The sequence below is a fragment of the Gymnoscopelus braueri genome (genome assembly GCF_963280865.1).
Source record: "Gymnoscopelus braueri genome assembly, chromosome: 20".
Lineage (NCBI taxonomy): Eukaryota > Metazoa > Chordata > Actinopteri > Myctophiformes > Myctophidae > Gymnoscopelus > Gymnoscopelus braueri.
This window is the reverse complement of record NC_137622.1, coordinates 31,604,488-31,632,091: the sequence shown is the minus strand read 5'-3', so window position 1 is coordinate 31,632,091 and position 27,604 is coordinate 31,604,488. Positions and strand designations below refer to the sequence as shown.

At 43.5% G+C, this 27,604-nt stretch overlaps 2 protein-coding genes across 5 annotated transcripts in view; both read right to left on the bottom strand.

The window, feature by feature from the left end:
- mcf2a (MCF.2 cell line derived transforming sequence a) overlaps positions 1 to 2,616 on the bottom strand; it is a 41,013-nt gene extending 38,397 nt beyond the window's left edge. The window contains exon 1 of the mRNA XM_080415884.1: positions 2,088 to 2,616. Coding sequence (XP_080272010.1) covers positions 2,088 to 2,208 — 121 coding nt within the window. The 5' untranslated portion in view covers positions 2,209 to 2,616. The remainder of the gene's footprint in view (positions 1 to 2,087) is intronic.
- Positions 2,617 to 3,555: 939 nt separating this feature from the next.
- Positions 3,556 to 27,604, bottom strand: part of atp11c (ATPase phospholipid transporting 11C (ATP11C blood group)) — a 73,109-nt gene continuing 49,060 nt past the window's right edge. Inside the window, exons 13-31 of one of the 4 annotated variants that reach the window (XM_080416507.1) lie at positions 25,504 to 25,674; positions 24,670 to 24,881; positions 23,836 to 23,907; positions 23,605 to 23,678; positions 22,784 to 22,887; positions 21,804 to 21,985; positions 19,833 to 20,099; positions 19,186 to 19,357; positions 18,784 to 18,886; positions 18,519 to 18,664; positions 17,162 to 17,221; positions 16,548 to 16,675; positions 14,719 to 14,854; positions 14,207 to 14,272; positions 13,848 to 13,951; positions 13,553 to 13,697; positions 10,662 to 10,770; positions 8,839 to 8,870; positions 3,556 to 8,534 (exon numbers count right to left, since the gene is read on the bottom strand). In XM_080416507.1, the coding sequence (XP_080272633.1) occupies positions 10,666 to 10,770; positions 13,553 to 13,697; positions 13,848 to 13,951; positions 14,207 to 14,272; positions 14,719 to 14,854; positions 16,548 to 16,675; positions 17,162 to 17,221; positions 18,519 to 18,664; positions 18,784 to 18,886; positions 19,186 to 19,357; positions 19,833 to 20,099; positions 21,804 to 21,985; positions 22,784 to 22,887; positions 23,605 to 23,678; positions 23,836 to 23,907; positions 24,670 to 24,881; positions 25,504 to 25,674 (2,247 nt within the window). In that variant the 3' untranslated portion in view covers positions 3,556 to 8,534; positions 8,839 to 8,870; positions 10,662 to 10,665. The remainder of the gene's footprint in view (positions 8,535 to 8,838; positions 8,871 to 10,661; positions 10,771 to 13,552; positions 13,698 to 13,847; positions 13,952 to 14,206; positions 14,273 to 14,718; positions 14,855 to 16,547; positions 16,676 to 17,161; positions 17,222 to 18,518; positions 18,665 to 18,783; positions 18,887 to 19,185; positions 19,358 to 19,832; positions 20,100 to 21,803; positions 21,986 to 22,783; positions 22,888 to 23,604; positions 23,679 to 23,835; positions 23,908 to 24,669; positions 24,882 to 25,503; positions 25,675 to 27,604) is intronic. The other 3 variants (XM_080416508.1, XM_080416509.1, XM_080416510.1) reach the window with 3 other exon arrangements.

Genomic DNA, 27,604 nt, shown 5'->3' with positions numbered 1-27,604 from the left:
GCTATTTTTGAATAGCCAAAGAAATCTAAAATGTCAGAGACGCGTTCCCGGATTGTCTCTGTCATTTTAGATTTCTTTGGCTATTCAAAAATAGCGCTACCGGATTGAATGGGTTAAGAGACATGACCCAACAGCGAAGCCGTAACACTATAGCCTCTGCCAAGAGCTCCTCTCCTCCTCGTGTACAGTATGTAATCACATTAGTCTCTGTGAGGGATGTTCCTCCACAGAGCATCCAGTCAGCTCTACTGCAAGCCACCTCAGTCCAATAGCACTCAGCTCTTTAGAAGTTGGCAAAGATACTTCTGATTCGGTATATGACCACCAAAGACTTGTATGCAGAAAAAAAAAATGCAGGAAAAATAAATGATGTGGTAGTTTAGATACGTTTCTTTATATTGTCTGTGACCAACTGCAGAAAAAAACGCTGGACCGATCATTACATTTCTTCTGCACTCTGCCAGTAGGTCAACTTAGCACCTCCACTGATCGTTTTTATACAAAACGTTTTAGACTGAAATATTGTACTTTAATTTCATAATGGAGGTCAAAGGGCTCCGATTGGCCTACGACCATGGAAACCATGTCATCCCATGTGGATCCCGAGATCCACGATTCAATTTCAGGTGTGTGATTTAGGCCATATTGTACAGTATATTGGATGATAGATGTCATTATTGGAATGATAATTCTGACTTTAGCACAACTTGAGATAGCCTGGTAAACCCCCCCTCCCTCCGAAAATCTCATTTGCATTTGGTTTCAGGAAGGAGGGTCTGGGATTGCTCACAGAGTAAAGCTGCCCGAACTGCTGCGCATCCGAACCAATCAGCGGCTGCTAGGGGCGGGATCATCCAATCACCTGCCTAGTAGCTTGAAAAAATGAAACTCCGTTTGTCATCGATTCTGCGCCCGGAGTCTCAGATGCAAGTACGCTGTGAAACAAAATGTGTGTCGCAAGCTTCTTCCATTTGACGGAGTGAGGTTAAACTTGAGATGGGACACCAAATAATTGTGTCTATCGAGTATATTTCATACTAATGTGAACCAAGCATTGGGATGACAGTGGAGCAGGTATGAAATAATGCTTCATTGCTGTTTTATTACTGGATGTACATCCCTTTGGGACATGTGTGTGATATTGGGCTACTGTTTAATAAAATCTGACTCGACTTGACTTGCTTCCTTCCTGTATAAAATAGCTGGGGATCACAACATATTGCACTAGTGTATATACAGTATAAACAATATTTTTCAATATGGCCATAATCAACGTGTCAACAAATCAGCATTTGGACGCTTCAATACCTTGATTGACGGTTACTCTAAATGACTGACTGACAGTGACAGTGAGTGAATGTCATCTGAATAGCACCAGTACCATTCAGATATTCATCCACAGCAACACAGATTTTACATATCTCTCATCTACAAATGATTACCGTGGATGAATATAGTATCCATCCACCCGGGATGGCTTAACATAGCAGTCATAATCCCAGCAGGCTTACGTCACAAAGTAAAGAAGCCGAGACGAGCCCCTCAATAATACTGAAGATAAAACAGAAAAATGCTTGTACTGGTATGTGTCCTCGATGACTCATCTTATGTACTGTACAATAGAAATAACACCCTGGGAGGGTATGCAAATCAGCCCAAACAGAACCTTGCTGCACTGGCCCGGCCATACGTCTGTCACAGCTGCTGAGATGATTCCCCATGTGAAACAATGATGCAACAACGGTGCAGAGGCAAACCAGGCTTGTATTAAAAAGGCTGCATCGGTAAGTCAGAGGGGGTGATTTGAGGCCAGTACCAGCCATCGTGTGTGTGTGTGTGGTCCCAAAGTGACTGCAAAAGATTGCTGCTATTTGTCTCAAAAAGCTTTACACCCTGTACATATAACGTGTATATAACGACGCAATGTGACATAGCTCTGTTTACACAATGCAACCCCCTCCAACTGTATACTTTCCCCATTTTCAACTGTTTTTATTATATTAACACACTTGCTTTGGCAATGTAAACGTATGTTTTCTCATGCCAATAAAGCTCCTTTGAATCGAAATGTAATTGTGTGTACTCACGCTGCAGAGTGCTCTCCAGTTGAGAGCCGGCCTGCAGAAGGCTGTGGTAACTGTCCATCTCTGCCTCGGAGGACTCCTGCTCCGGCTCGCTCTCGCTCTCCTGCGGTGAAATCAGGCCCATCCTGTCCCGTGTCTTACCCTGCTCTTCTCTACCTTCTCCTCCCCAAGACGCAGGGAATACTGACAGAGCGCTCGTCGCCGGGGGTAAAGTGACTGCTTCACAGGCCTCACATCTTGCTACTCGCAGTCCGACGGCCCTGCATTGTGCCTCAAGACAAACTGTCAGGTGGGGCGCAGACGAGACTTCTGCCCACCTGCCTCGGCGGGTCCTGAGGTCCGTATCGGGACGGTTCCCTCGACCTGCCTTGCCGTGGGATCTTCCTGAGTCACCTTGAGCTGCATAGAGTGCCTCCACAGAGCAGAGAAGCAGAGACACTGAACAGAGCAGGAGGAAGTCGGTAGTTGGCTGTCCCGTTAGCTGTGGCCTGGAGTCCTTGCACTATACTCTCCCTCACACACACACACACACACAAACATACACACATTACCCAGTGAGTCTGCTGGGGGTGTGCTGCTGTGCTCTCAACTGCAGTAGCTAGCCCTTAATGAACAGCAGTCGGCCACTTCAAAATAAACACTGCTCCATCTGGCCACTGCTGTCTGCCTGTCTCCCTCCCTCTCTCTCTCTCTCTCCCTCCCTCCCTCCACCTCTCGCTCTCCCCCTCGCCCCTCCCCTTGCTCTCTAGTGCGTCAGCTCTCTGCACTAGTGTGCAGGGTACAGGAGTCAAGTCCTGATACGCTGCCAACTCCCTCCCAACTTCTCTTTCTTTTCTCACTTCCTGACTCCTCCGTCCTCACACCTCTCTGTTCCTTTTAGAATTACGTGTTGGTTGACCTACCAGACACCGCGTGAATCCCTGCAACCCCTTGTCCACCTTTTTTTTTGCACGCGTACAGTATACGCAAATATATGCAGATATATACATGCATACAATACAGGCACGTCATGCAGAATGTGCACACACATCTGAATGGGTCCTTTTGTAAAACAGGCTTCTTCCCTGCCCTCGGCCAACAAGCTTGGCCCACGGGCAGAGTACACCCAGAGTCATACAACAAACACATTCACACAGAGACACAGGAATATGAAAGGGTGTCATTGTGTACATATTAATAGAGGCAGCCTTTCTCAACTCACCTCCCCCACTGGTCCCACCACCCACCACTACACTGATGGGTTTTTCTGACCCATCATTGACACATTATATGCTGAGAGTAGAATGATGCACATAAACCTCTCTAACACACATGAACTCACATGAATTTCACCAAGAGATGCAGTCACACATCAGATTCAGCTCAGCCTCTAAGAACACAGCATCTGCTCAACATGGCCATGCAACACACACACACACACACACACACACAAAAATAAAGAATACAAAAAAATACAAAGCTGTTTGTTTTTACTTCAAAACATTCTGGTTTATTACAGAAAAGGTTTATTATAGATTTTGAACATACTGGTCTTAAAGAGGTACATTCAGCTCAGAGGTTCAGAGTGCTGAGGCTGGAGACCCCCAAAGAGTGTTTAAAACGGTTCGGCACTTAGTTAACCTGTTGGGTCCTGGGGCGAGCCTACTGTATTGTTCTTCCACAAGCAATTTCCCAAGAAATGCCATTCTGCTGAATTCCACCGTTTAACCAGTTGAACCAGCATCCTTATTCTGGGGGGAACTTTTGCCAAAAAAACGCTGATCTACGAGCTCACAATGTGTCGCACGTTGTGAGCCTGTAGATCTGCTGTTAGAGGGTGTTTAAGTGGTTAAAATCCAGTTTTGAAACGATGGTCTTGGACAAATACACATTATCCATGTTGATTGTAAAGTAAGTAGCCAGCCTTGCCATGTGGCCCTATAGGTCAGGAGGAACCTATCTCCTGTTTCTGTAGCGTGAGGCAGCTGGATGTACAATTACACCCGCTGGACATGAAGCTAGTATGTCGCAGGGACTTTACTCCCAATCCGACCCTTGATGCTGAGTGCCAAGCAGGGAGGCATTGGGTACCAATTTTATAGTCTTTGGTATGACTCAGCCGGGGATTGAACCCCGACTTCCCAGTCTCAGGGCGGACACTCTAAACCACAAGGTCACTGAGCTGGTACTGTATGTTGAAGAGCGCAGTTGCCCAATTTCCATATAAAAATCTTACTTTGAAAGAGTCACTGTCCTTGCAGAGAATATTCAAACTAAGTCCTGTTCCTGATCAGCTGTACAAGCACACAGTGCCGTTTCGGTGTAAACGTCATTATGTCACCGCACGCTTGTGCAGTTGATTAAGACGGGACTTCGAATATTCTCGGTGAGGAGATCAGCATTTTCAATAGGTACGATTTTATGTGGAAATTGGGGCGACTGTACACTTCAAAACAACATGGATAAAATGTATTTAGCGTATGTATTTAGGTCCACCGTAGCTTAGCGGGTAGAGAGGCCGTCGGAGAATAAGAAGGTCACCGGTTTTGAACCCTGGCTTAAGTGTCGCTGAGCAACACACTTAACCCCCAACTTCTCCCTGGCTGCCATATTGACAGCAGCAACTGCTCCCAATAGTTAGGATGGGTAAACGTACAGTAGGACAAATTCGACATGTGCAAATGGACAATAGCAAAAACCTCAACTAAAGTGGACACAATTATTATAATCCTTATTATTGCCATTAATGTATTTATATAATATATATATTTATATATAATATTTATATAATAATAATATACGGAATTCAGAGAAACAGCAGTTCCTGGGAAATCTCCAAGTGGAAGAATATAAGCTCGGGTCCAGAACCCAAAATGGCAAGTTATGTGTCAAATCTTTTCAAACACCGATTGGGTCTCCATGGCTGCCAAAGGGCCAGAGGTGGGAGGGTGCACCCTGGCTGCACGGTTGCCGGGGTGAGGTGCCCATTTTGTGCCCGCCCCTTCTCCTAGGCAGCACCCCACCCCAGCGCCCATCCATCCCCTCACACACAGTAACACCCTCAGTGTTCATTAACTCTGACAGTGTAAAGGGTTCATTTGGGTCCATTTTCACACCGAGTTAAATTAACACTGGGGATTTCACTGTGCGGCCAGGATCAGTCTCCGCGACCACAGAGCCTCTCGTGCTTTTTTTTTGGACGTTTTGATTTTCATACAAAAAGTGGTTGGAAAAAGGTTGCATTAAAAATACAATCAATTCTTTGATATTTTTCATTTAGTCAGGCAAAACATTAGACTCCAACTTCTTTTTTTTTCTCCAAGCTTTGAAAATAGCATCTCTCTCTGATGCAATTTTAAAGGTTCATTACTCATTTTTCTCAACAAAGCAGGCAGCCCCTCTCAATGCATCCTCCTTCATGTCCCTGGCACAGTGCGCACTGGACAGTCAAACATGTGCTCATTTGCGTCTTAAGCTCACTAGTGCTCAGAGAGCTCATGTCAATCTGATCCGTTTTTTTTTCACCGCAGAATCTTTTCATGTAGAAAAGATGCTGAAATGGATGAAGAATTTTCAGCCCGTAAAACACAGGCTAAACGTCCTTAAATTTTCAAGTCTCCGTTTGGCATCGCAGCTTTGACACGTGGTTGCGTGTGCCGGGCTACATAATGCTCAGTATCATGAAACTAATAATATGTAACAGTCAATGTGTTTCAATATTAAGGTAGGAATGGAGTTGTTTTTGGAGGACACAAATGTAAACCATGAAAACAAAGTAACTGATAATCTATTAGCTGCAGCGGAAGCCTGGGCATAAATCAAAACATCACAGACCTACATGCATTTCACTGACATGTCCTTCTGGAAAAAGCTATGTCACCTGGGATGAGAATGGCGGGGTAGGTGTGGTGATGGTGGAGGAGCTGCATGGAGGGGTGGGGCTGCCTGCCACCACATCTATGATAAACAATGACTATCCAATGGAGTTGGCACGGACTCGCATCTGGGCTGGAAGAACACAGGCAAAAACTCAAACTGGCACAAAAGCGTATCATTGTCGACAATAAAAAAAGATTCATGTAATAAAAATATAACATTTGTGAGTAAAATTACACAACAATAAATATGTCAAAAGAGATATTGCATGTCTGAAAAGAAAAGAAGTCCCATATTATCTCAAATTGATTCAAACCATGGCATGTGGAAATGGAATGTATGAAGCGCTACGCGCTATGGGTTAAAAGGACGGGCATAAAAACGGTCCACTCGCTCCCTCTGGATAATCAGATGATGCAAACAGAAGGGCAGCAGGTGGGGAGGACAGCCTCACAGTGACATCTCACTATGGTGGTAAAGGCCGAGAGGTCTGAAGCCTCATCCAACATCAGACAAACAATGCAATCTAGACTACTGTGATGGATCATGGGAACAAATATACCTCATTTAGGTTTTTTTATTAGTGCATGTGTGCATAACATTTTTGTGTACAATGTGCAATGTGTTTTATCCTAATCTACGTGACTCGCGTGTACTACGTCTACCCTAGAGGGTTCAAGTAATCCTGTTGTTCATTGCACACAGGTTTGGTATAAGCCATTCCTGTCCAGTACATCCGTGCGCGCATATTAGAGGCACGCGCCGAAAGTGTACACGACTCACACTCGTTTGGATGGAATCGGGCACGTTTACATCTCACCATTGCAGGCACCTTTTTTTTGGCTTCGAGCAGAGGTTATCGTACATCTCTAATCTATATACAGTACGTCACATATATATATATATATATTAATTTTATCTCCTTTGCCGGGATCTCTTTAAATTATCGCTGAGATTTGTAAGATTTCGTTCATGAGCACTCCCGAGCGCCTAACTGCATCAATTTTAAGGTAGAAATGTTCATCGCCAGAAAATGAATAGTCTAATCTTTCATCCATCCATTAACTCACTCACACTTTTTTGGGAGTGCACAGGAAAACGGCCTCGGTTAACATTTCCCTCCCACCTCAGCATACAATGCACTTGAGTTCCACAATAAAGACTTTTTTTTATAAACAATTCGGCAAGAATCAGCCCAGAAAAGAGCAGACTACGCCAATGGGGTGTTTCTTTTTGCTGCCCTGAGCTGGACTGAAATCATCATCTATTCAATGGCGGTTGAATAGATGATGATGACGGTTCAAGCTGGCTGTCTGAACAGACATGCCCATATATGGACATGCCTGACGTCACAGTACTGCCGTGTGTGTGTCTGGACAAATATGCCGAGAATATGGGCGTCAACTTTGACATCAGGCATGTCCATATTATATTATGGACATGCCTGATGTCAAAGTTGACTCATCTGACGTTGTAACGCAACCATTTACGTCAGCACAAATCGCCACTGGCAACGGTTTCTCTTGTGTGTGACGTCAGACCAAAGCTCTATCAGCGAGAGAGACAGAGAGCGGGAGAGGAGAGGGGGATAGGGAGAGTGAGGCAGGCAGGGACAGAGGGAGGGAGGGAGAGAGCCTATTTCACCCACGCTATAACCCGGCCAATGCTGGGTACTGAAACCTGAACACGCTGATCGACACGTCACGAAGCAATAACAAGAATTTGCAACGCGTTGTCAGCGCAATAACCCCAGCAACGCCGGGCAAGCTGATAATGCGGTGCTTTTGAGTCGCATTCTCAGCTTGTATACAAAAAATAATAAATACGGATTTGGATCTGGGTAAACAGTAGAACAACCGTTGGAAGTGGTACAACCGTTGGTAGTGGAAACGTCGATGCAAATGGAGTGAACGTTCTGAGAATGCAATTGAGACGCCGTAATGCATCTTATTACGAACAAGTGGTCCTCGGGTAACATTGACAATGGCGGTCGTGAGCAAAAAAAAAAACAGTCAATGGAACGTGGTGTTCTTTCACGCCTCCTTTCATGCAGGTCAACAAAATGTGACTGACTGCATGTTAAAACACAGCAGTCTGTAGAGCTACTGACAAGGCAGCTGTATTATGCATTCTTAAGCTAGTATAATATACATATATCTATATATACAAATATAGATATACATATAAAATAAAATAAAAACAGAAGTAAAAGAAAGGAAACTGCAGAGACTCATGCCCGTTGTCCAGAGTAGTTTTTGTTTTACAAAAAGTGTGGTAGAAAGTGGGCCCATGCTGCCTGGGCCGGTGGTGCAGGACACTGCTCTGCAGGCATGCTACGCTCAGGAGGGAGGGGGGTCACATCAGGACGGAGGAGCAGCACCAGCAGGGTCAGTTAAGACGGCAGGCAGCTCTGGCCCGACTGGTGTGTGTGTGTGTGTGTGTGTGTGTGTGTGTGTGTGTGTGTGTGTGTGTAGCGCTGGGGTGGGGAGGAGGGATCCTGAAAGAGGCAGACATTAGCGTAGCTGTCCAGATCCTCGCTGCCCGTCACTCGTTCTCCTTTAGATGCTTGTAGGACAGTGGCGTGACAGGTGCCACCTGTAAAGGACAGGGGGGTGGGGGGAGAGGGACAAGAGCGAGTTTTACTTTCACACCTTTCACCGTGAGCCGGAAATAAATCTACCACAGAGGCGGCCATTGGAAGAGGAGCGGGCGGCATGAAGTCAAGACAAGACACCGACACTAAAACTAAATCAACTTGACTGGACATTCAATTCAGCAACCCCCAGCACCACAGATAGAAGCTAAATCAGTCATAGGAGGGCTACTGATTCCTCCAATGTCTGTCTACTGATCCCTGGTAGGCTGGTAGCTTATATCTGGGGTATTGTCGCCCGTTTACCTGGATGTCAGTCCGCGGCAGTCCTCTGACAGCTATTGGGAGAATAGAGAACCACATTAAACAGTGAGTGAAAGCTGGAAGTACAAAGCCTGTTGTTGTTGTTGTTGTTGTTGTTAAAGGTATTAAGGTTAACCCATTCATTCGCCCGTCTTGCAGATCACAATGACGAGCCGCAGCATGGCTTTCAGCTCTGTGTAACGCTTAAGTATTCAACCTCTGGTTAAGACGAAGGACACACAATGCGGTGGGTGAGTGAGCCATGCCTCATAATCACAGACAAAAGATAAAAACAGGTTGCCGTGCAGCATGCACGCGTTGCAAAAACATGAAAACAAATAAAACAAAGCCACAACCACAACATGGACAAGAACAACTATTAACAACACCGGACAATTACAAAGCAGATTTAACGGAAACCCAAACAGATGGATAGATGCCCGTAACACACACACTCATACATTTACCCTGATGGCACAGATGGGTCCCTAGTTCAATGATAATAAAAAAATAAAAATAAAGATTGAATTTAATATTTAATACCAGTTAACAGGACACGTGGGGAGAAAAAGAAAAAAGAAAAAGCACATGCAAGATTTGCTGAGGTGGGCATCTAGAGGAAGGCTGAAAGAGAGAGAATTGTAAAAAGTAAAGTAACTAATTTAGTTTATTCTAGACCTAAACACCGACCCGTCTTAAAAAAGTACTTTAGAGCACCATCTAGTGCAATAGAATAATCTATAAAATATCGATCCTTAATAAAACACAAACTCTAAACCATAAGAATAATCAAAGGCATTGCCAGCTCTTAGGTAAAATACTTTATTTAATAGGCACGGGCAGCTAACAAAATCATCTTGTTAGCTGCCCATAATGCCTATTAAATAAAAGTACCTGAGTACCCTTTCCGTGAATGCTGGCAATTCCTTTGATTATATAATAATCTTTTTTAGAATTACGATTAGTTGGAGTCGTGCTCCTATTCTCTTGTAATACCATAAGGATAATGACTCTCTCTTCAGTCAGCCACTAGAAGGCACCACAACACGGTCTGTTTGCAAGAACACACAAGCCAAATTCCAATTCCCATATCTCTGCTCACTCGCTCACTCCGCACTCGGTCCTCCAACTTGACCGGGAAATCATTCGCGTCCCAAATGGTCATTTGCTTTTGGAGGAGCCGAGACCGGAGAGAGAAAGTGAGCTCCACAAGCCGCTTGGAGTGAGAAACAGCGAGTGTACATGAAGTGTTTACTTCAGCGGGTTTTGCAGAAGTGTTGAATGACTATCTGTTTTGTTCTCCTCGATCTATGGAACGGAAACTACGCTGTCTGGGAGATGGGGTCTGAAAGCTGTGCCGTATCGCAGACTTCAAGGAGATGATTTAGAGCCGAAAACGTTTGAGAGAGAGATATATAGATATAGAGATGTATAGATATATACATATCTACATATATACATACACATATATATGAATAATAATATGAATAACAGTGATCAAAGCTACTGAAGCAACAAATTAATTAATGGTTTGATCTATCAGTCCAACCGGCTCAACTCCTCCGGACTTTCATAAAATCCTCACCTCCTTAATTGCTCGGAGGCGGGATTACGGTGCGAGTGGAGTGCGCGACCATGGAAGTTAGAGTATTGGAATTTGGCTACAGGGTCTGTAGACCGGAGGGTTTGGCGTCTGTGATCTATTCTCTTATGAAACAGTAGGAGGTTGGAACCCTTTGACTTCAGGAGAGTTTGGCTGAGAGAAGGGGGGCTTTGATTGGCTTAAGTTGGCACTAGGGTTGGTGGAGGTGGGCTGGTAGTGGTACCTGTTCATACGACAGTATTGGACTCATCTGAAAAGGTTCTCATGAGCAGGGGTCTGGCTGAAGACTGGGCTGACTGGGGGACCCCCGCACTCGACTCAACTGGCTTCTTCTGGAAGTGTGAGGGAAGAGACACTAATGACACTGTGACTCTGACGAACACACTTCACAAACACGCACAATAGGCTCTGAGATTACACATAATATACACACCGAGGTACACTTCAACACCAGGCGGACAGTGAAACTCACATACAATTGTGGTGGATAGCTTTTCCTCAACAGTAGCATCTTCCAGTGGCGTTAAGAAGGTCAAAGATAAATAGAACATGAAGCTGGTTGGACTTTCTGACAAAACACATAATACTAATATACTAATATGGGCCAGCTTTCCACTACACCACATGTGCAATTTTTTTCAACATGTAGTTGAAAATCAGACACACGTACACACGTACACACACATAGCAGTGACCCGCTGAGGTCGTGGTGGGGGGGTCCTGGGATGCGGTAGTTGGCTGGGGCCTCATGCAGATCAAGACGTTGTGCTTTGCGTGCTACATTCATCTGTGTGGACATGCATTGCAGAGGCAGTGGGCATTGGAGCAGCACAGGCAGCGTAAGGGGTGAAGGTGGGTGGGTGTGGAGGTCACAAACTGACTTGGTGGGGCGGGGGGGCGACACTGACTGTACATTTGCAGCAGAGAAACTCCATACTGCTGACACAGTCAGGGTCAGTCACCTGCCACTGTCCAACAACCATTACCCATTTAGCTTGTAACCCATTAAGACCGGACCGGGAATGCATATGTGTGTCATTTTAGATTTCTTTGGCTATCACGAGCTTGTAGATCTGCTATTTTAGAAAAATCGTGAACATTTGTGCAAATCTTTGAATATATATATTTTTTTAAGCGAACATTTGTAACTCAAATCTTTGCTTCCGGAGGAACAAAATATTTTACAAATGTTCGCTTTAAAAAATATATATTCAAAGATTTGCACACATTTCATCAAGATTTTTCAACAATAGCAGATCTACAAGCATGTAGCGCGGCACTCGGTGCCGTGCTATGAGCTTGTATATCTGCTATTTTTGAATAGCCAAAGTATAAAATAATGGTTATAGCAAAAAATCTAAAATGACACAGATGCGTTCCCGTATTGAATGGGTTAAACATCTGAATGTCCGTGACACATTAAAAAAAAAAGCTGAGTCATGGTTTGGAGTCTGGACCCCCACCCCGAAAATAATATCCCAGCAAAAGGATTGTACCTCCTCTAATCAAGAGTGACTTTTTTTACAGTTAAACAGAGGCAGTTTGCAGTAGGACAGGAGGGAGACAGGAGGGAGAATGGCAAGGAAACAAAACAGACATGGCGACAAAAAGGTTAAGGGGGCAGGCAGAAAGAGAAGAGAGAGAGACCTCAGTCACTCCAGGAGAAGCTGTGAGTGCTGGCTGTCTGGGACAGCATGAAGATAGTGGACGGCCCCGAGGACGGAAGGCGATGCTTCATCTATGGCACAGCAGGAGGGGTCCGGAGAGGAAGAGGAGGGAAGAGAGGGCAATAAGAGGGTGAGACAGAGGGGAGGAAGAGGGTCTTAGTGAGTAGGCAAAAGCAAAGAATTGATAGCGTAAGGTAGAGCAGAGTTTGGAAGCATAGAAGGAAAATAGGCAAAGGTAAGGTGGAAGAAGTAATTTTGGTTAAAATGGTGCATGAAAGGTTATACTCTCTGATCCAAAACTACAACAGCTATATATGTTTTATCCTCACACAGGAAAACCCTGCTGATGAAAATACCAAACCCACACGGTGAGTAGAATGTGTAAATTCCGTTTCTTGCACAAAATGTAATTAATAGTTTCCCCCCCTCAATCTAATGTCTAGCTACAAGGTCATGCTTCCATAATCGACATGACATGAGCCGTGGGATCCGTTCAAATGGAAAGCCGAGGCGGAACTCATTTGCCTCCTGCGGAGCTAAATAGAGTGACTGATATTCAGTCATAAGAACAGTTTGCGATAGGTATTAAGGCCTGTTAATACGGATGAGTTGCATCTGACATGAGCGTGTTCTTCTGGCGACAAATGGCTGATTCCAACACCCAAATAATAATACATTAAACAAATGTGACGTTGTGTCCATCCTCTGCATTACAATCTACAAACACATACTTTTTTTTTTTTATCGACAATATTTCAACCTGTAGAATAAAAGGCATCCGTCACAGCAAATTCAAAGCGATGAAATCGTCACTCTCATTTTTGGCCATGTGCACGTGTATTGATGTGTGTGTGTGTGCATCAATATAAGGATGATTATTCATGCATTTCTGTGTGCGTGTGTGCGTGCGTGAGGCAGTGTCGATTTCGTCGACTAAAACTATGACGAAAAATTTCCGTCGACCTTTTTTCACTGACGAGTGACGAAAACGAAATAAAAACTAAGCTATGAAGACTAAAACTAAAGACTAAAGACAAAAAATATTTCAATTTCGTCAACAAATTTAAACCAGACTAAAATCGTTGGGAGGGCCTAGTGGAGAAGAGATCCAGTAGAACTAAAAGACAGGTCATATTATGTTTGGTTTGCGCTCTGGTGTTGCACTCTGAAATCTACAAGCTCACAACGCGTTACACAGCACGACACGTTGTGAGCTTGTAGATCGTCTATTTTCAGCACGCAACCAAGTGTAAAATCAGTCATTACGATGCCATCAAGGCCTGCCAAAATACATTTTTGTCAACAAAATCAACTGTAGATTTAGGCGACTAAATTCTTACATTTGGTCGACTAAAACTACACAAAAACTAAAACATTTCAGATGACTAAAGCTGAATAATTTTAAATGAAAATGTGCTGTCAAAATGAGCACCGGTGTTAGGCCTACCTGGCGACGGGGCTTGCGGAGCACAGACAGCAGGATGTCTGGCAGCAGGCTGAGCATAATGAGAAGGATGATAACCAGCCACGCCGACACAGAGCTCAGCATGTTGGCAAATACAAAGTACAGACGCTGCTGCCTCAGGAAGGGCCTGGAGGGGGGGGGGGGGGGAGAGAGAGAGAGTGCACAAGTTAAACTTAATGTTGGTTGAAGGAACCCAGTGGAGAACAATCAATCAGACTTGAGAAGGAAAGAGAGTTGTTTTTAGTTTTTGGTCATTGAGGTGCCATCATCTCCTCACCATATGATTCCTCCCCAGAAGAAGCTAAAGAACACGTAGAAGGCCAGGGAGCCCCAGATGACAAAGTGGTTGAGCCACGTCCAGTGCCTGGTGTCCAGGGCCAGCTGCAGTGTGACAGAAAACGTGTTCTGTTAATCACACATTACATGTCAAACATCCCCACTGATCCCTCACTCTCCAGTTAATGCGATGATTTTTTTTGGGCTCGCTGAAGGAGGAGGATGATGATGAGCCGGTGGGCGCGATTACAGGCCCAAAAAGATTTACTGAACCACATTCCACTAATGACACAGGGCTTAGGACGATGAGAGGATCCAGATAAACAACAACAGCAGCAGCACACCAGTCAGATATTTTACCTTCAGCGTGACGGTGAACACAAGGATAGTGAAGACGATGGTTCCATACGACCAGTTTCCAAACACCTAGAAATTGAACAAGACAAAACAATTATTCAATAGGAGCTCAGTGTGCTTAAAGGGCCACTCTAACCTGGATCATATCATTCCACTGCGAGGAGGACACGAGAGAACATTATATACATTATATACAGCATGCCTATGGATGGATTAAAGCAAAATAAAATATCACAACTGAAAAAAGTCCCAATCTGTGATTTGTGAAACAGTATGAAGATCTGGAAAATTGAACATTCTATTGCTAGTTTGACCACTTCAAATGCGCTTTAACCAACTAACATTCGAAAACTATTCATAACGTGTAGATGGCCTGTTTTCGGTGTGTGACATGCTGCCATAGAAGACATGCTGGCTTCTATGAAATCCAAAAATGACTGAGATCAGTCGTGGCGACTGAGAACTTTAATCCATAAACTTTATGTCAGCCAGGGGTGGCGGTGGGCTTGACTAACCTGGCCATTATCCTGCAGGGCCGGGTTGCTGAACAGGTAGCGGACGCCGAAGAAGAAGAGCAGCCCCTGGAAGACCCCCAGTAGAGTCCAGTAGAAGAATGGGCCCCAGCGCAACATGGCATTCTTGGCGATCTCCCTAAGCCACAGCAGTAAAAGGTGGAATATGACCTTGCAAATCACCTGTGACAATGGCTCAAATTATGTTGTTCATTTGTTTATTTTTTTTAGGATTCCCATTAGCTGTGCTTTAGGTCTTTGCAGGGTCCACGTTTAAAAAAACTATACATACATTTAAAAACATGCACTTGAGAAACAACAAAGAAAACAAAAATCGACATAAAACTTTGTACTGTAGTCCATATAAATCAAAGGACATACATTAAACAATCAAGTCCATTCAAGTCCACATAATGAGAACATAAATTAAACTTGACACAACAAATCGACACACATTGAGTATTAATTTATTGTCTACCCAATTTAGTCATTGCCAATTCCCCCCACACGCGTAGTCCCTGTTCCTGCCAACCGCTACTGTTTTGTCATGGGGAGGCTGTTGACAGCCACGTCTCCTCTAATACACATGGAGTCATCAGCCACTTATTTTCACCCGGCAGTGAGGAGCCTCACTTGGGAGTGCGTAATGCATGCAGAGGAACACGTTATCCTTCCCAGTTCCACTCCCCGCTGAACAGGTACCCAGATCAACCTGTAGGGGTTGGCAGTGCTGTGACAGAACACCCTCCCCTGCTGGCTTCCACCCTAATATATATATATTTTAGAAGTTACTTGTATTTGCCAATAGCCATTCTTGTTACTTGTGCGGCAGTTGCTCAGGAGGTAGAGCGGCCACTTGAGAATCGCAATGTTCCCAGTTCGATCCCCGGCTACCCCGGTGTTAGTGTGTCGAAGCCCGAAACCCTGAAATTTCTTTGAATAAAGGCGCCATTTAAATGCACCATTCATCATTTTTGAAAACCTCAACTGTTTATTTCCTGCTCTCAATCTCTCAAAATATATTGCATTATTATAACTCTAAACTTTCACTCCAAGTTCTAAAATGCCAGTAATTACTGTGGACCATAATGTATTGAGATTGACAGGGTAAAAACAGTGGTTCACATGTGATGTGAAATACACGTTTGTTTAGAATACTTTTTACACGACAATCCGGAGTGAACATTATCAGCACTCCTGAAGCGATACTAATCCCCTTGGGCTTTTGTTTGAGCCGACTGGGTACAGCACAGGATGATGAACAAACAGCACTTCTGTACAATTAATTCCAATTTTAATAGGTGGCAGGAACAAGGGAATATGTATTTGAGCCAGAAAAAAGTGACTAGAATGAACCAGGACAAAGGGAAACGCTAACAGCCTCTCCTGTTCCTATCTAATCTGCTGTATATAGAAGATACTGTGAAATTGTAGCAAAGGTTGTCGGGCTCGGGAATCGAACCCCCAACTCACTGTCAGGCTGAATCAGAGCCTATATGTGATATGCGCTTTAACCGCGAGGCCAGTGGCGCCCCCGGCTTGAGCGTTTAATACTAGCGGGGAAACCGGACAGAAAAGAGGAAAAGGAGCTCAAGGGTGAGGGTTTACTAGCAGGATAAAAGTGGTAACAATAAGAGTGTAGTACAGTGGTTCTCAAAGTGGAAACCCCCAAAGGACCTTTGGGGGGTTCCCAGCCAAATGGGGGTACGCAGGCTAAATATGGGTCAATTTCGGGGTCCTTGACATGAAAAGGTTTTGAGAACCACTGGTGTAGGAGAGGATGGCATGGAAGGGAGGCTGCAGTATGGTACGGGACCCATCCCCAAGTCTACCTGTAGAGGGTAGCGTTGCTCAGCAGAATCTCCATGCTGATGTGTTGCTCCAGCAGACTGTAGGCCAGGATGGGCATGGAGGTGAAGCAGATGTTGTACATCGTCAGATAGGCCGCATCATACAGGGGCTGGGGTGGGGGGGGGGGGTGGGGGGGATCGGAGGGAACACCGGAGGAGGGGGTAAGGAAGAAGGCAGGAGGGCTGGGGATTAATATATTGGAGAGGACAAGACTTGCGCAAACACACACTATTGGACCTACAGCTACAGTGCATGCACGATCACACAAACACTAATAATGCAAGAGGGAGCCGAGATGTACATATATATACATATGTATATACACACACACACACACACACACACACACACACACACACACACACACACACACACACACACACACACACACACACACACACACACACACACACACACACACACACACACACACACACACACACACACACACACACACACACACACACACACACACACACACACACACACACGACTGCAGCCATTCCAAGGGCAGAGAGAGGGAGGGTGAATCAGGGGGGATACATCTGCAGGAGGAACACACTCGTCTGTGGAGAGCACCTTTGAACATACTCACTTGCTGCGAATAGCCACAGAAGAACTGGTACAAGAACTGAGGTAAGATGAAGCAAAGGTTCTGAAAGGTAAAAAATTCAAACAAAAAGACAAGAGGCTAGGATTTACAAACACATACTTGGACTCAGGAATATTTTGTGACCGTTTTTGTGAAGATGGAACAGCAGAGTTGAATCAGTTCATGTACTGCATAGCAGTGGTTCAAGCTTCGCGCAGCGTTGTGAGCTTGTGAATCTGCTATTTTCACTACTTCTTAAACTTAAAAAAAAAAGTACTATGAAAAATGTGTATGTTTTATTTATGAAATGCTTTAAAAAAAATTGAATTGTTTGAGCAAAAGTTTTTAGTATATCTTTTTTTTTATGTAGGAAACAGAAAAAAGGAGATATCTAATCTCGACCCATGATGTCTAATCTCGACCCATAAAAATTGGTCCTCGACCCAACTATAGGTCCCGACCCACTGTTTGGGAAACAGTGCTGTATAGCAGGCTTAGCCCATACTACAGGATTGCAATCAGGGTGGGTGGGCACAGAGGACACACATTTTATTTTGGGTGGTCCCCCCTACTGTTCTGCCTTGAACACTACACTATGTTCAAATTGTAATACATTTTACTGCATTCATTGTATGCAAGCAAACATACAATGCAAACATTACATTTCATTTTTGTAAATAATAACTAAATATAAAGCTCTTCCGATTACTATTCCTTCTATGATGCAGAAGACAGGACTCATACAGTATCCACTAAAAAAAGAAAATATAAAACAAAACAAAAAAATTATTAAGATTTCCAATTTCCAAATTGATACTGGACCACTATTTAAAAAGATCTTGTGCCGTGAACCCCCATAAGAAGATTTTTGTTGTTGATTAGATTGAGTAGAGAACTCTACAACTGTCTATAGGCAACAGTGGAGAGAGTGAAACCTATGATTTCAATAGTCATTCTTAATACACATCCACCCACACACCACCCTGCTGCGCAGCTTGTATCTGCTATGCTCACACACTGTATGACGGCGAAGTATAAATAAAGCTTTAACCATTGCTTCCAGCCAGTCCTACATACACAAGATGCCGGTCCAGTCAGAGAGACGATGGAAATGAAACTTAGGCTATGGGCTCCATGTTATGACATCAAATGTTTTGTATGCTTATCTCCTGTTGTTCCTGTATTATTCTGTACATATTTTTTTATATTTATATATCTTTTTAAATCGTGGCTTTTGTGGAAACATTCCTTCTGGTCAAAACCTGCCTTCACATAATCCTCAATGAGAGAGAGAGGGGGGGGGTGGGGGGGCGGGAGAGAGAGAGAGGGGGGTGGGGGGGTGGGAGACAGAGCCTCCTACCTTGTAAAAGAAGTATTGCACAAGATGGGCGATGCGGACGTAGTACAGGTGCCCATGTGCCAGTAAGAGCTTCTTGAGGTGTTTCAATTTGGGGATAGCATAGTCGCTGTTCCTCACTGCCTGACGCCCCTCTTTGCCCTTTATACCTGGAATGACCATGAGGGAGAATTACACTTGCAGCATTAAAAAAAAAGAAAATTCCTTCAATTAGGAACAGCACTTTTGGAAATCCCTTTAAGTGAGCTCTGGCACCCAGAATTCTTACCGATGCCAACATGCGCCTCCAAGATCATGCTGACATCGTTTGCTCCGTCCCCCACCGAGAGCGTAATGGGTCCGCCTTTGGAGTTCTTTACCATCTTCACAATCTAAAGACGGAGCCACATGAAGATTATACAACCACTAAATGTATACATTTCTTTACCACTTTAACCCTATATAATTTGTTGACCAGCGTTCCCCAATGGTTTGTTACTCGCCCCCCCCCCTCCTTTTTTCCCCTCTACACATAATCTCTTGTAGATCTGCTATTTCCACTGAACGTTGACCTATTTTCAACGCATATCTTACTATTATGACACGCCCAGAATAGGGCACACAATATGGTTCATGTGGTTAATGACGTGTGCAAGTAAACTGTTAGGTCGTCCGGTGTGGTGTGCCTAACCTGTGCCTTTTGGAGGGGCGCCATGCGACAGCAGAGCACGGCAGTGCAGTTCTGACAGATCTGCAGGAACAGGCTCTTGTAGCGGCTAGAGTCAGACGAGGAGTTCAGAACCATGGACAGAGTGGCTCCGTCTATGATGAAACCGTAGTCCTGGTTGGCTTTACACCAGCTCCTGCAAAAAAAATACCTCATTGAATGCCACTGCAAATACACGTCAGAACCACAGTGCTGCTGTGACATCTGAATTTCCTCACAATATTTATGATTAATTCAATACATAGGACCACAATGGAAACAAGCCACAAGGCTTTTTTGCGTTAATTATAATAATACATTTTATTTATAATGCACTTTACATTTGTTAAAATCTCAAAGTGCTACGATAGGTAGTTGCATAAAAAAGAATCATCACATAAAAAAAAACATCTGAGAAACTGAAACAAAACATTTAAAACAGGAGGGCATAAAGCCTAGAGGTAAAACCAGTGTAGCTAAAAAAAAAAGCTTTTTAAAAAGGTAGGCATTATCAATTTAGCGATATCAAGTTAGCATTGCTTGCTATCAATTTGGGGGTCCTTAATTAAAACATGAAAAGGTTTGAGATCCACCGATATAAGGAATGATCCCGGTAGACTTGGGCCGCTGACCTTGTGACCCCTCCTTTGACTGGAGGCGCGTCCTGCACAGCCTTCTTGTAGTATTCCAGCAGCAGCTCCTGCAGGCGCTCCTCGCGTTTCTTGCTGCCGTCCTCCAGGGTGCGCACCGTCAGCTCCAGCAGCTCCGTGCTCCTCTGGAACAGGCGGCAGGCGTAGCACGTGGACTTGGCCGTCTCCATCTTGTCGCCCGTCAGCACCCACACCTTCATGCCCGCACCCTGCAGCGCCTCCATGGTCTCCGCTGCCTCCTCCTGTAGCCTGACGGTCGGACGGAGAGAGAACCACATCCTAAATGCCATGTTCCTGGGGACTAGTGGTCGACTGATTAATCGATATTTGCTTTTTTTTGTATAATAGGCATGGTTATTTTTTTGAGTACCCAATTATTTTTACCCTTTACAGACAGAGACTGCCGAAAATTTGAGAACAGGGAAGGCTGATCAAAAAAAGATTTTTTTATTGGCCTACCTATGTCCACTGGCAAGACTATGGAGCACTTTCTTCTTGGCCGCCATCAGACTTATGGACACCCACTGAACATTACATGGCCCGGACTATATGGCAACATGTCTGTAGCTAATGTATTACCTATGACAATGTAGTCTACACTTGAGCTTTTTTGCACTTTTAGGTAGTTTAGATCTTTTATATAGATTGTTTATTTATTGAAGCAGCTTAGTTTTTAACACCGATCACATTTGACACAGAGTCTTTAACGTGGTACTCTTGAGACTGTTGGTTTTTAGCGCACAATGAATTTCACATTGACAATAAAGTTGAACATTGAACCCATCTAAACACAGGTTCATAACTTTGTTAGTTTGTGGGAGAAAACTACCAGCCAGGGCAGTTCTGCTTTTTGTTACAGTTTCACATTATTACGGTTTTATTTTATTAGATGCCAAAAACAAACAAAAAGATCATCGTTTTTTGATCGGCCATCGGTCGATCACTACCTGCGACTGTTTAATTTCTGCGTCAGCGACATTTTTTTAAGATCATTCTGAATACAGGTTAGATTGAAACTGAAGACGAGTGAAATGAAGTTAATGAAGTTAAGTTGGAAAAACAAGTGGAAAACAAGTCAATACAAACGATATCAAACGTGTTTTCCTCTCCAGTGTTGCATCGTGTAGGCTCGTGAGTGATGAGCTGAGCTGTGCTTCTCAGTACTGTGAGCCGTAAAAGAGACTTACTGTCTGCCGGTGAAGCGGTACAAAAACCTATCTATTTGCTGCTTGAAATTCTATGTTACGACGGGACTTATGGGCTGGGCCTTTAAAGGGGAATACTATTCGTTTTCAACCTTCAACAATGTCATTACTATTACGTACAGTACCTTTGAGTTGTAGTGTGGAAATGAGGAAAATGTTACACTCTATTGCTCTAAATGGGAGAATCGATTTTTGGGATCACGTGATCAGTGACTTACGGCCGATGTACTCTCTGACCCGCCCTCTAGGCAGTCTCATAGACTTGAAGGGGGAATATAAAATGAAGACTTGTTTGATTATTTTCAGCCAATTCAGTTTATGTATAAGTGCTATGTCTTGAGGGGCGTGAACCAAGCATTTTGTCACTGATATCTTCGCTCCAGGTGTAAATTTGTCTAATTTCCACGCAACTCCTCAAAGGTAATGACATTGTTTAATATTGTCAACGAGTAGTATTAGTATACTAACACAGATTCAATGAAAGAGTGAGTTGGAGACAGTTAGAATAAGCGAAAGTGAACGAGTGAGCAAGAGAGTGACGGCCATTAGGCCTGTCACAATTGTTACATAGTCGCCTAATTATTTGAGATAATCATAATAATCATAATCATCATTATCGTTTCCATGTTGAAAAATTGTCATATATTTTTTTTTGGAAATAGCAGATCTATTAAAAAAAAAAAAAAAACGTAAGATTTCGTAATGGTGACAGTAGAGAGATAGAGAGGCGCATGGACGTTGGGCTCACCTGTCTTCCACAGCGGTGGCTCCTATGAGACTCATCCCCGTCTCCACCTGGTTGTAAACGGCCATGAGCATCGCCTCTCGGTCCTGCAGAGCCAGCCTGGCTTCCCTCAGTCCTGCATCTGCCTGGGAGTACTCCTCCGCACTGAGCTGCTTGTAGGCCACACACAGCGTCCGGTAGCCCTCCTGGAGCATGGGAGAAAACAAAAACAAAATAAGAGCCTTTTCAGAGTCACCATCTAAAACCAGGGGTCTTCATTCAACAGGGGTTCCGGGACCCCCAGTTGTTGTTTTTTTTACATTAACCACTTGAACCCTAGCATCCCTTTTCTGAGGAGAACTTTAGCCAAAAATCGCAGCTGCCAGGCGTTGTGAGCTTGTAGATCGGCTATTTTTGGCAAAGAGATATAGGTGTAGAGGGAAAAAAGAGCAGACCAAGGTAAACAAAAAAAAGTTTAATCTGAAACACAATTTTATACAATATAGAGGGGGTCCCTGCTTTATCTCTCTCTCAGCTAAGGGGTCCTTTGCCTGAAAAACTTTGAAACCTAACCCTAAACTCAGTAGTTCTCAAACTTTTTCATGTCAAGGACCCCCAAATTCATGTACATTTGGCCGAGGACCGCCCATCTGAAAATATTTTGTGCGCACTTTAAGAACCACTGATCTAACTAACTAAAAGTAACATTAAGGAGTAGTTCACCCAAAAAAATACTTATTTTCTATCAATTACACACCCCATGAAGCCTTGAATTCATGGAGATTTTTTAGTTTTTGTTGTATTCCTGAGCCAATACTTTGATGACCGGCAGAAAGATGCTAATGTCTCCGGTAGGAGACCTCGCTGGTCATCAAATATCAAAAATATAAAAATCTCCATGAATTCAAGGCTTCAAGGGGTGTGTAATTGATAGAATATAAGTAATTTGGGGTGAACTACTCCTTTAACTAGCATGGTGTGGACGCTAGCCAACTGTGACCCACCGTAGCGTTGCGCTCCACGTGTGTACGTATCCTCTCCACCTCCTCCTGTTTGACACGGGGGAAAATGGACGAGTCTGCGCCCTTGCAGAAAAGCAACGTTTCACCTGCCACACACACACACACACACACACATAGATAGCTTAGTCAGGGCTGAGGGTCCCCAACAGGCAAAGTCAATGGCAATAAACTTGAAAGCATTCAAAAAAAAAAAGTTGCCCTCAGAAATAATCCATTCACTTGATTTAATTGTTAATTCGCTACAGAGCGTTTCAGGCCATCCGGCATTTATCAGTGTGTACAATGATGACACAGCTGAAACCGCATTCCCAATTACCAGGTATGAGCGCATAGAATCACGTTATTTCATCGTGTTCATAGAAGTGGTGTCATATCTGCCCGTCTAATTTTCGACTTTTGATATTTGACCTATATATAGTATTTGTTACATTGAGAGAACTAGGGATTTCATTTAGTCATCATTTCCTGTGTGTGTGTGTGTCATTTTCACCATACTACCACATGATGTACATGGTCTACATGGGAAATGTCTCAAAATAAATGTCTTAGGTCTACCTGCAAGCGAGTCCGTCTTCTCCAAGCCACCTGCAAGACTTGTTTACATCTCTTACTGTATACAGTATGTGAACAGAGGAGGATGTTCACATTGTTTATGCTGTAACGTGATTCTATTCATTGGTGACATCATAATGATTGGTAATTGTGAATGAGGTTCAACTCAAAACCCACTCATCCTCTTAAGTAATGATTACATGTTATTACGAACATATCCATCAATTATGTACATTTGATCTCCAGCTCACCTGATTTACTTCTGACTATGACACTCATTCGCCGTCGCACAGGGTCAAAGTTCAACACGTGGAGCAGCTCGTACCTTTTAGAAGGGAATCCAAGAAGCCAATATCACATTTTAAAACTTCATCGCAAGTACAGTACAGCATGCTTATAAAAATACACTTAAAAAAAAAAAAGTTGAGGGGTGGGGGTCGGGAGGAACACATCACACAAAACATCTTTGCCTGCTGACTTACATTTCAACGTCATTATTCCTGTTGAGGATTTTCATGTTCTGTCTCTCCAGACCCAGGAACGTGAAACCATACCTGCAGATGGAGACAAAGTCTCAGGAATGAGCATTAATATTACCATGGGACAGTTCCACATTTGGATAGGTTTGAATTAATAAGTGGTGTTTTATTGACAGTGGTGTAAAGTAACTAAGTGCATTTACTCAAGTACTATACTTAAAGGGGTAGTTCACCCCCCAAATAACTTTTTTTCTATTAATTACTCACCCCATGGAGCCTTGAATTCATGGATATTTTTTTGTTTTTGTCGCATTCCTTCCTTTATTATTTGATTATAATAAATTTAGCCCCATTGATTCCGGTAGGAGACACAAATGCATTTGTGTCTCCTACCGGAATCAATGGGGACACATTTATTATAATCAAATTATTGGCTTAGGAATGTGACAAAAACAAAAATCTATGAATTCAAGGCTCCAGATGGTCAGTAATCAATAGAAAAAAAGTTATTCACAACGCGTCGCTTGTAGACCTGCTATTTTCAAACATTTTAGAACTTTTACTTTTGGTACTTCAAGTACATTTCGATACCAATACTTTTGTACTTTTACTCAAGTAAATTTTGAATTCCAGACTTTTACTTGTAACAGAGTACATCTACATTGCAGTATTGATACTTTTACTTAAGTAAAACAGTTGAGTACTTTTTCTACCACTGTTTATTGATCAATAAATCTTTGGCTATCGATCTGAGTGAGTGCGTGCGTGAGTGAGTGAGTGAGTGAGTGAGTGAGTGAGTGAGTGAGTGAGTAATTGCCTTCCTGTTGGTAACCTTACCTCATGGCTCCCTTGACCAAGGCTACCTCGTCGGGCGAGGAGGCGATGAAGCCCCTCTGCTCCTGCAGGTGTGTCAGCTCTCCATCTTCACTCCCCAGGCCATCCATCTGGTCCAGCAGTGTGTCCCTCGGGGCCTGAACCTGATCCGTGGGCTCCTTCACCTGCACCGTGTGGCACAGGCACAGTGCCCGCAAAAACAGCTCTTCCTTCTCCTGCTCGGCAACAACGCAAACAGGAAGATGCATCTTATCAGCGCAACAACATCATTCAATAGAGGAGAAGCCTTTATGCAACGGAAATAAAATATTTTAATAATTGATGATGTTACTAAAATCAAACGTTCAATAATTCATTTCAATAATAGCTTGCTCTGGGGAAAACGGCAAACAAGATGGCTCTTTGACTGACTTTAAGAAGTATTTTAAAATAGCACGGAAGCAGAAAAGTGGATAACTGGCTGCTTGTGCGTGCCCCAAGTGCACACACACGCACGACACACAGTAGCTGGAGTGGAGTTAAGATAAAGTCATGGATTTACAACTGTTTGTCTTATCATTAACTTCTTATCATTAACTTCTTATCAATGAAGCTGTTAAGTGCAATAGCTTGTAGAGTATTATCAGGTGGCCGAGTCAAGTGCATTGCAGCCCCCCTCCCAAGTTTATTTGTCACATGCATATGCTAACATGTCAAGGAAGAGTGGATGTCTGGAGGGTCTTTCTGAACAGTGGGCTCATATGCTGGTAGGGGCATGCGCCAGTGTGTGTGTGTGTGTGTGTGTGTGTGTGTGTGTGTGTTTGTAACAGATGGAGGGACACCGCTTCTACCACCCACCCTGCCAGCTTTTTGCTGCAGCTTGTTCACAGGCCCATCTGTGACACAGAAGCCATCCAGCTCGGATCCCGCATCCCGGTACTTGTACTGGAAACCGTCTATGCAGCATTCGATGAACTCCATGTTGTTCTGGGTGAGCGTGCCCGTCTTGTCCGTGAACACATACTCCACCTGCAGGCGTCGAGAAGGGACGTACAATACATCACCGTGCCCCGGTCCAAGGCTAACATACACACACACACATATGTATGTATGTACTGTATGTGTATATACAAACACACATATATACATATATATACAGTCATATATATGACCACGCCCACATATTATACATATTATAGTCGACTAAATCTACAGTAGATTTAGTCGACTAAAATGTCATGGCGGGCCTTGATGGTGTCGTAATGGCTGATTTTACACTTGGTTGCATGCTAAAATAGCCGATTTACAAGCTCACAACGCGTCGCAGCGCGACGCGTTGTGAGCTTGTAAATCTGCTATTTCCAGAGTGCAACACCCGAGCGCAACCAAGCATAAAATGACTTGTCTTTTAGTTCTACTGGATCTCTTCTCCACTACTCCCTCACTAACATTTTAGTCTAGTTTTTATTTGTTGACGAAATTGTCAGTATATGTAGTCTTAGTTTTAGTCATTCTATAATGATTAAAACTAATACTACATATACTGACAATTTCGTCAACAAATAAAAAGGTACTGGCAAACCAAAAAAAATCGTCATAGTCTTAGTCGACGAAATCAACACTGCCATATATAGGCATGTCACTATGACTCAGACACAACCATAATCAAACCCGATACGCCCATATATAGGCATGTCACTATGACTCAGACATAACCATAAACAAACCCGATACGCCCATATATAGGCATGTCACTATGACTCAGACATAACCATAAACAAACCCGATACGCATAGTGACATAGGCATGTCACTATGATACTGAGAGCTCCAAGAAGCTCAAGTACAAGCCAGATGTGTGTTAGTGTCAGGGTACCCACCTGATGTGTGCTACGTAACCTTATGTACAGGTATATGTGTAGGGCATCTGAGTCAGTAAATTACATCACTTTACTGACTGCCCCCGCCACTATGATTCAGACATATTGGTCGGATCGGCGGTGCGACGTAGGTGTGAGGGAGCCCGAACTCTAGAGGTGAGAAACAACCTCTAGAAAAAAGCGTTTAGGCCCTTCCTACACAAGAGCCCCCACTGCATCCTCCCAACTGTGCCCATCACCTTTGAGTGTAATCTATATTGATATTAGTATGTTTTATAGCCTACATGTATTATAGGAAGCAATGTAGTGTTGTTTCAGAAAAGCGGAAGTGCTTAGAGAATTTGTTATAAATGCAGAATGTTATTTAATTATTCTAGACAAGTGAATTACAACAGAGATGTTGGTGCTTCATAATAACGGTTCCAGACCAGTGAACGCCTGAGGTGACAGCGGTTGTGCTCAGCTGAAAAGTTAGATGGCATGTGTATCCATATTAGTGTATTACTATGACATGATATGATAATACATGAAGAAAATGTTGAACCATGTTGAAAATGTTGTGTGTGCATGTAGAATGCACCTAAAAGTGTTTTTGTAAGATGTGTCTTTCTCTGCAATGATTGAATAAGTGATCTATAAATACAGAGCATTAACGCACATTTGGCAGCTACACACATAGACAGACAGAGAGAGAGGTTGAGGTATATGCCGCATATATACATGCACAGTATATATATATATAGACCACTTGCACCATTAATGGGCTCCAACAATAAGATTGGAGCAATTACTCCCCTGACAGAATTACAGCGCATAAATCAGTGTAACGAAGCGTCACCTTTAATTTAAGTAATCAACTGGCAAACCAAGCGTGGCTGATCTATACGACTGCACTGTTTCAGTTGGGAGTGCAGTAAAAACAGGAGGAGTGGGGACAGCGCAGCCATCGGGTTCAATTAAGAGTCTGTGACTTGGGTGTCACAGCCACTCTCGTAATTCACACAGAGCTCAGGGCAGGCTAAAACATACAAGCATCCAATAAAGCACCCCTCAGGATCCCTCTAACCTTGTATATCAAAC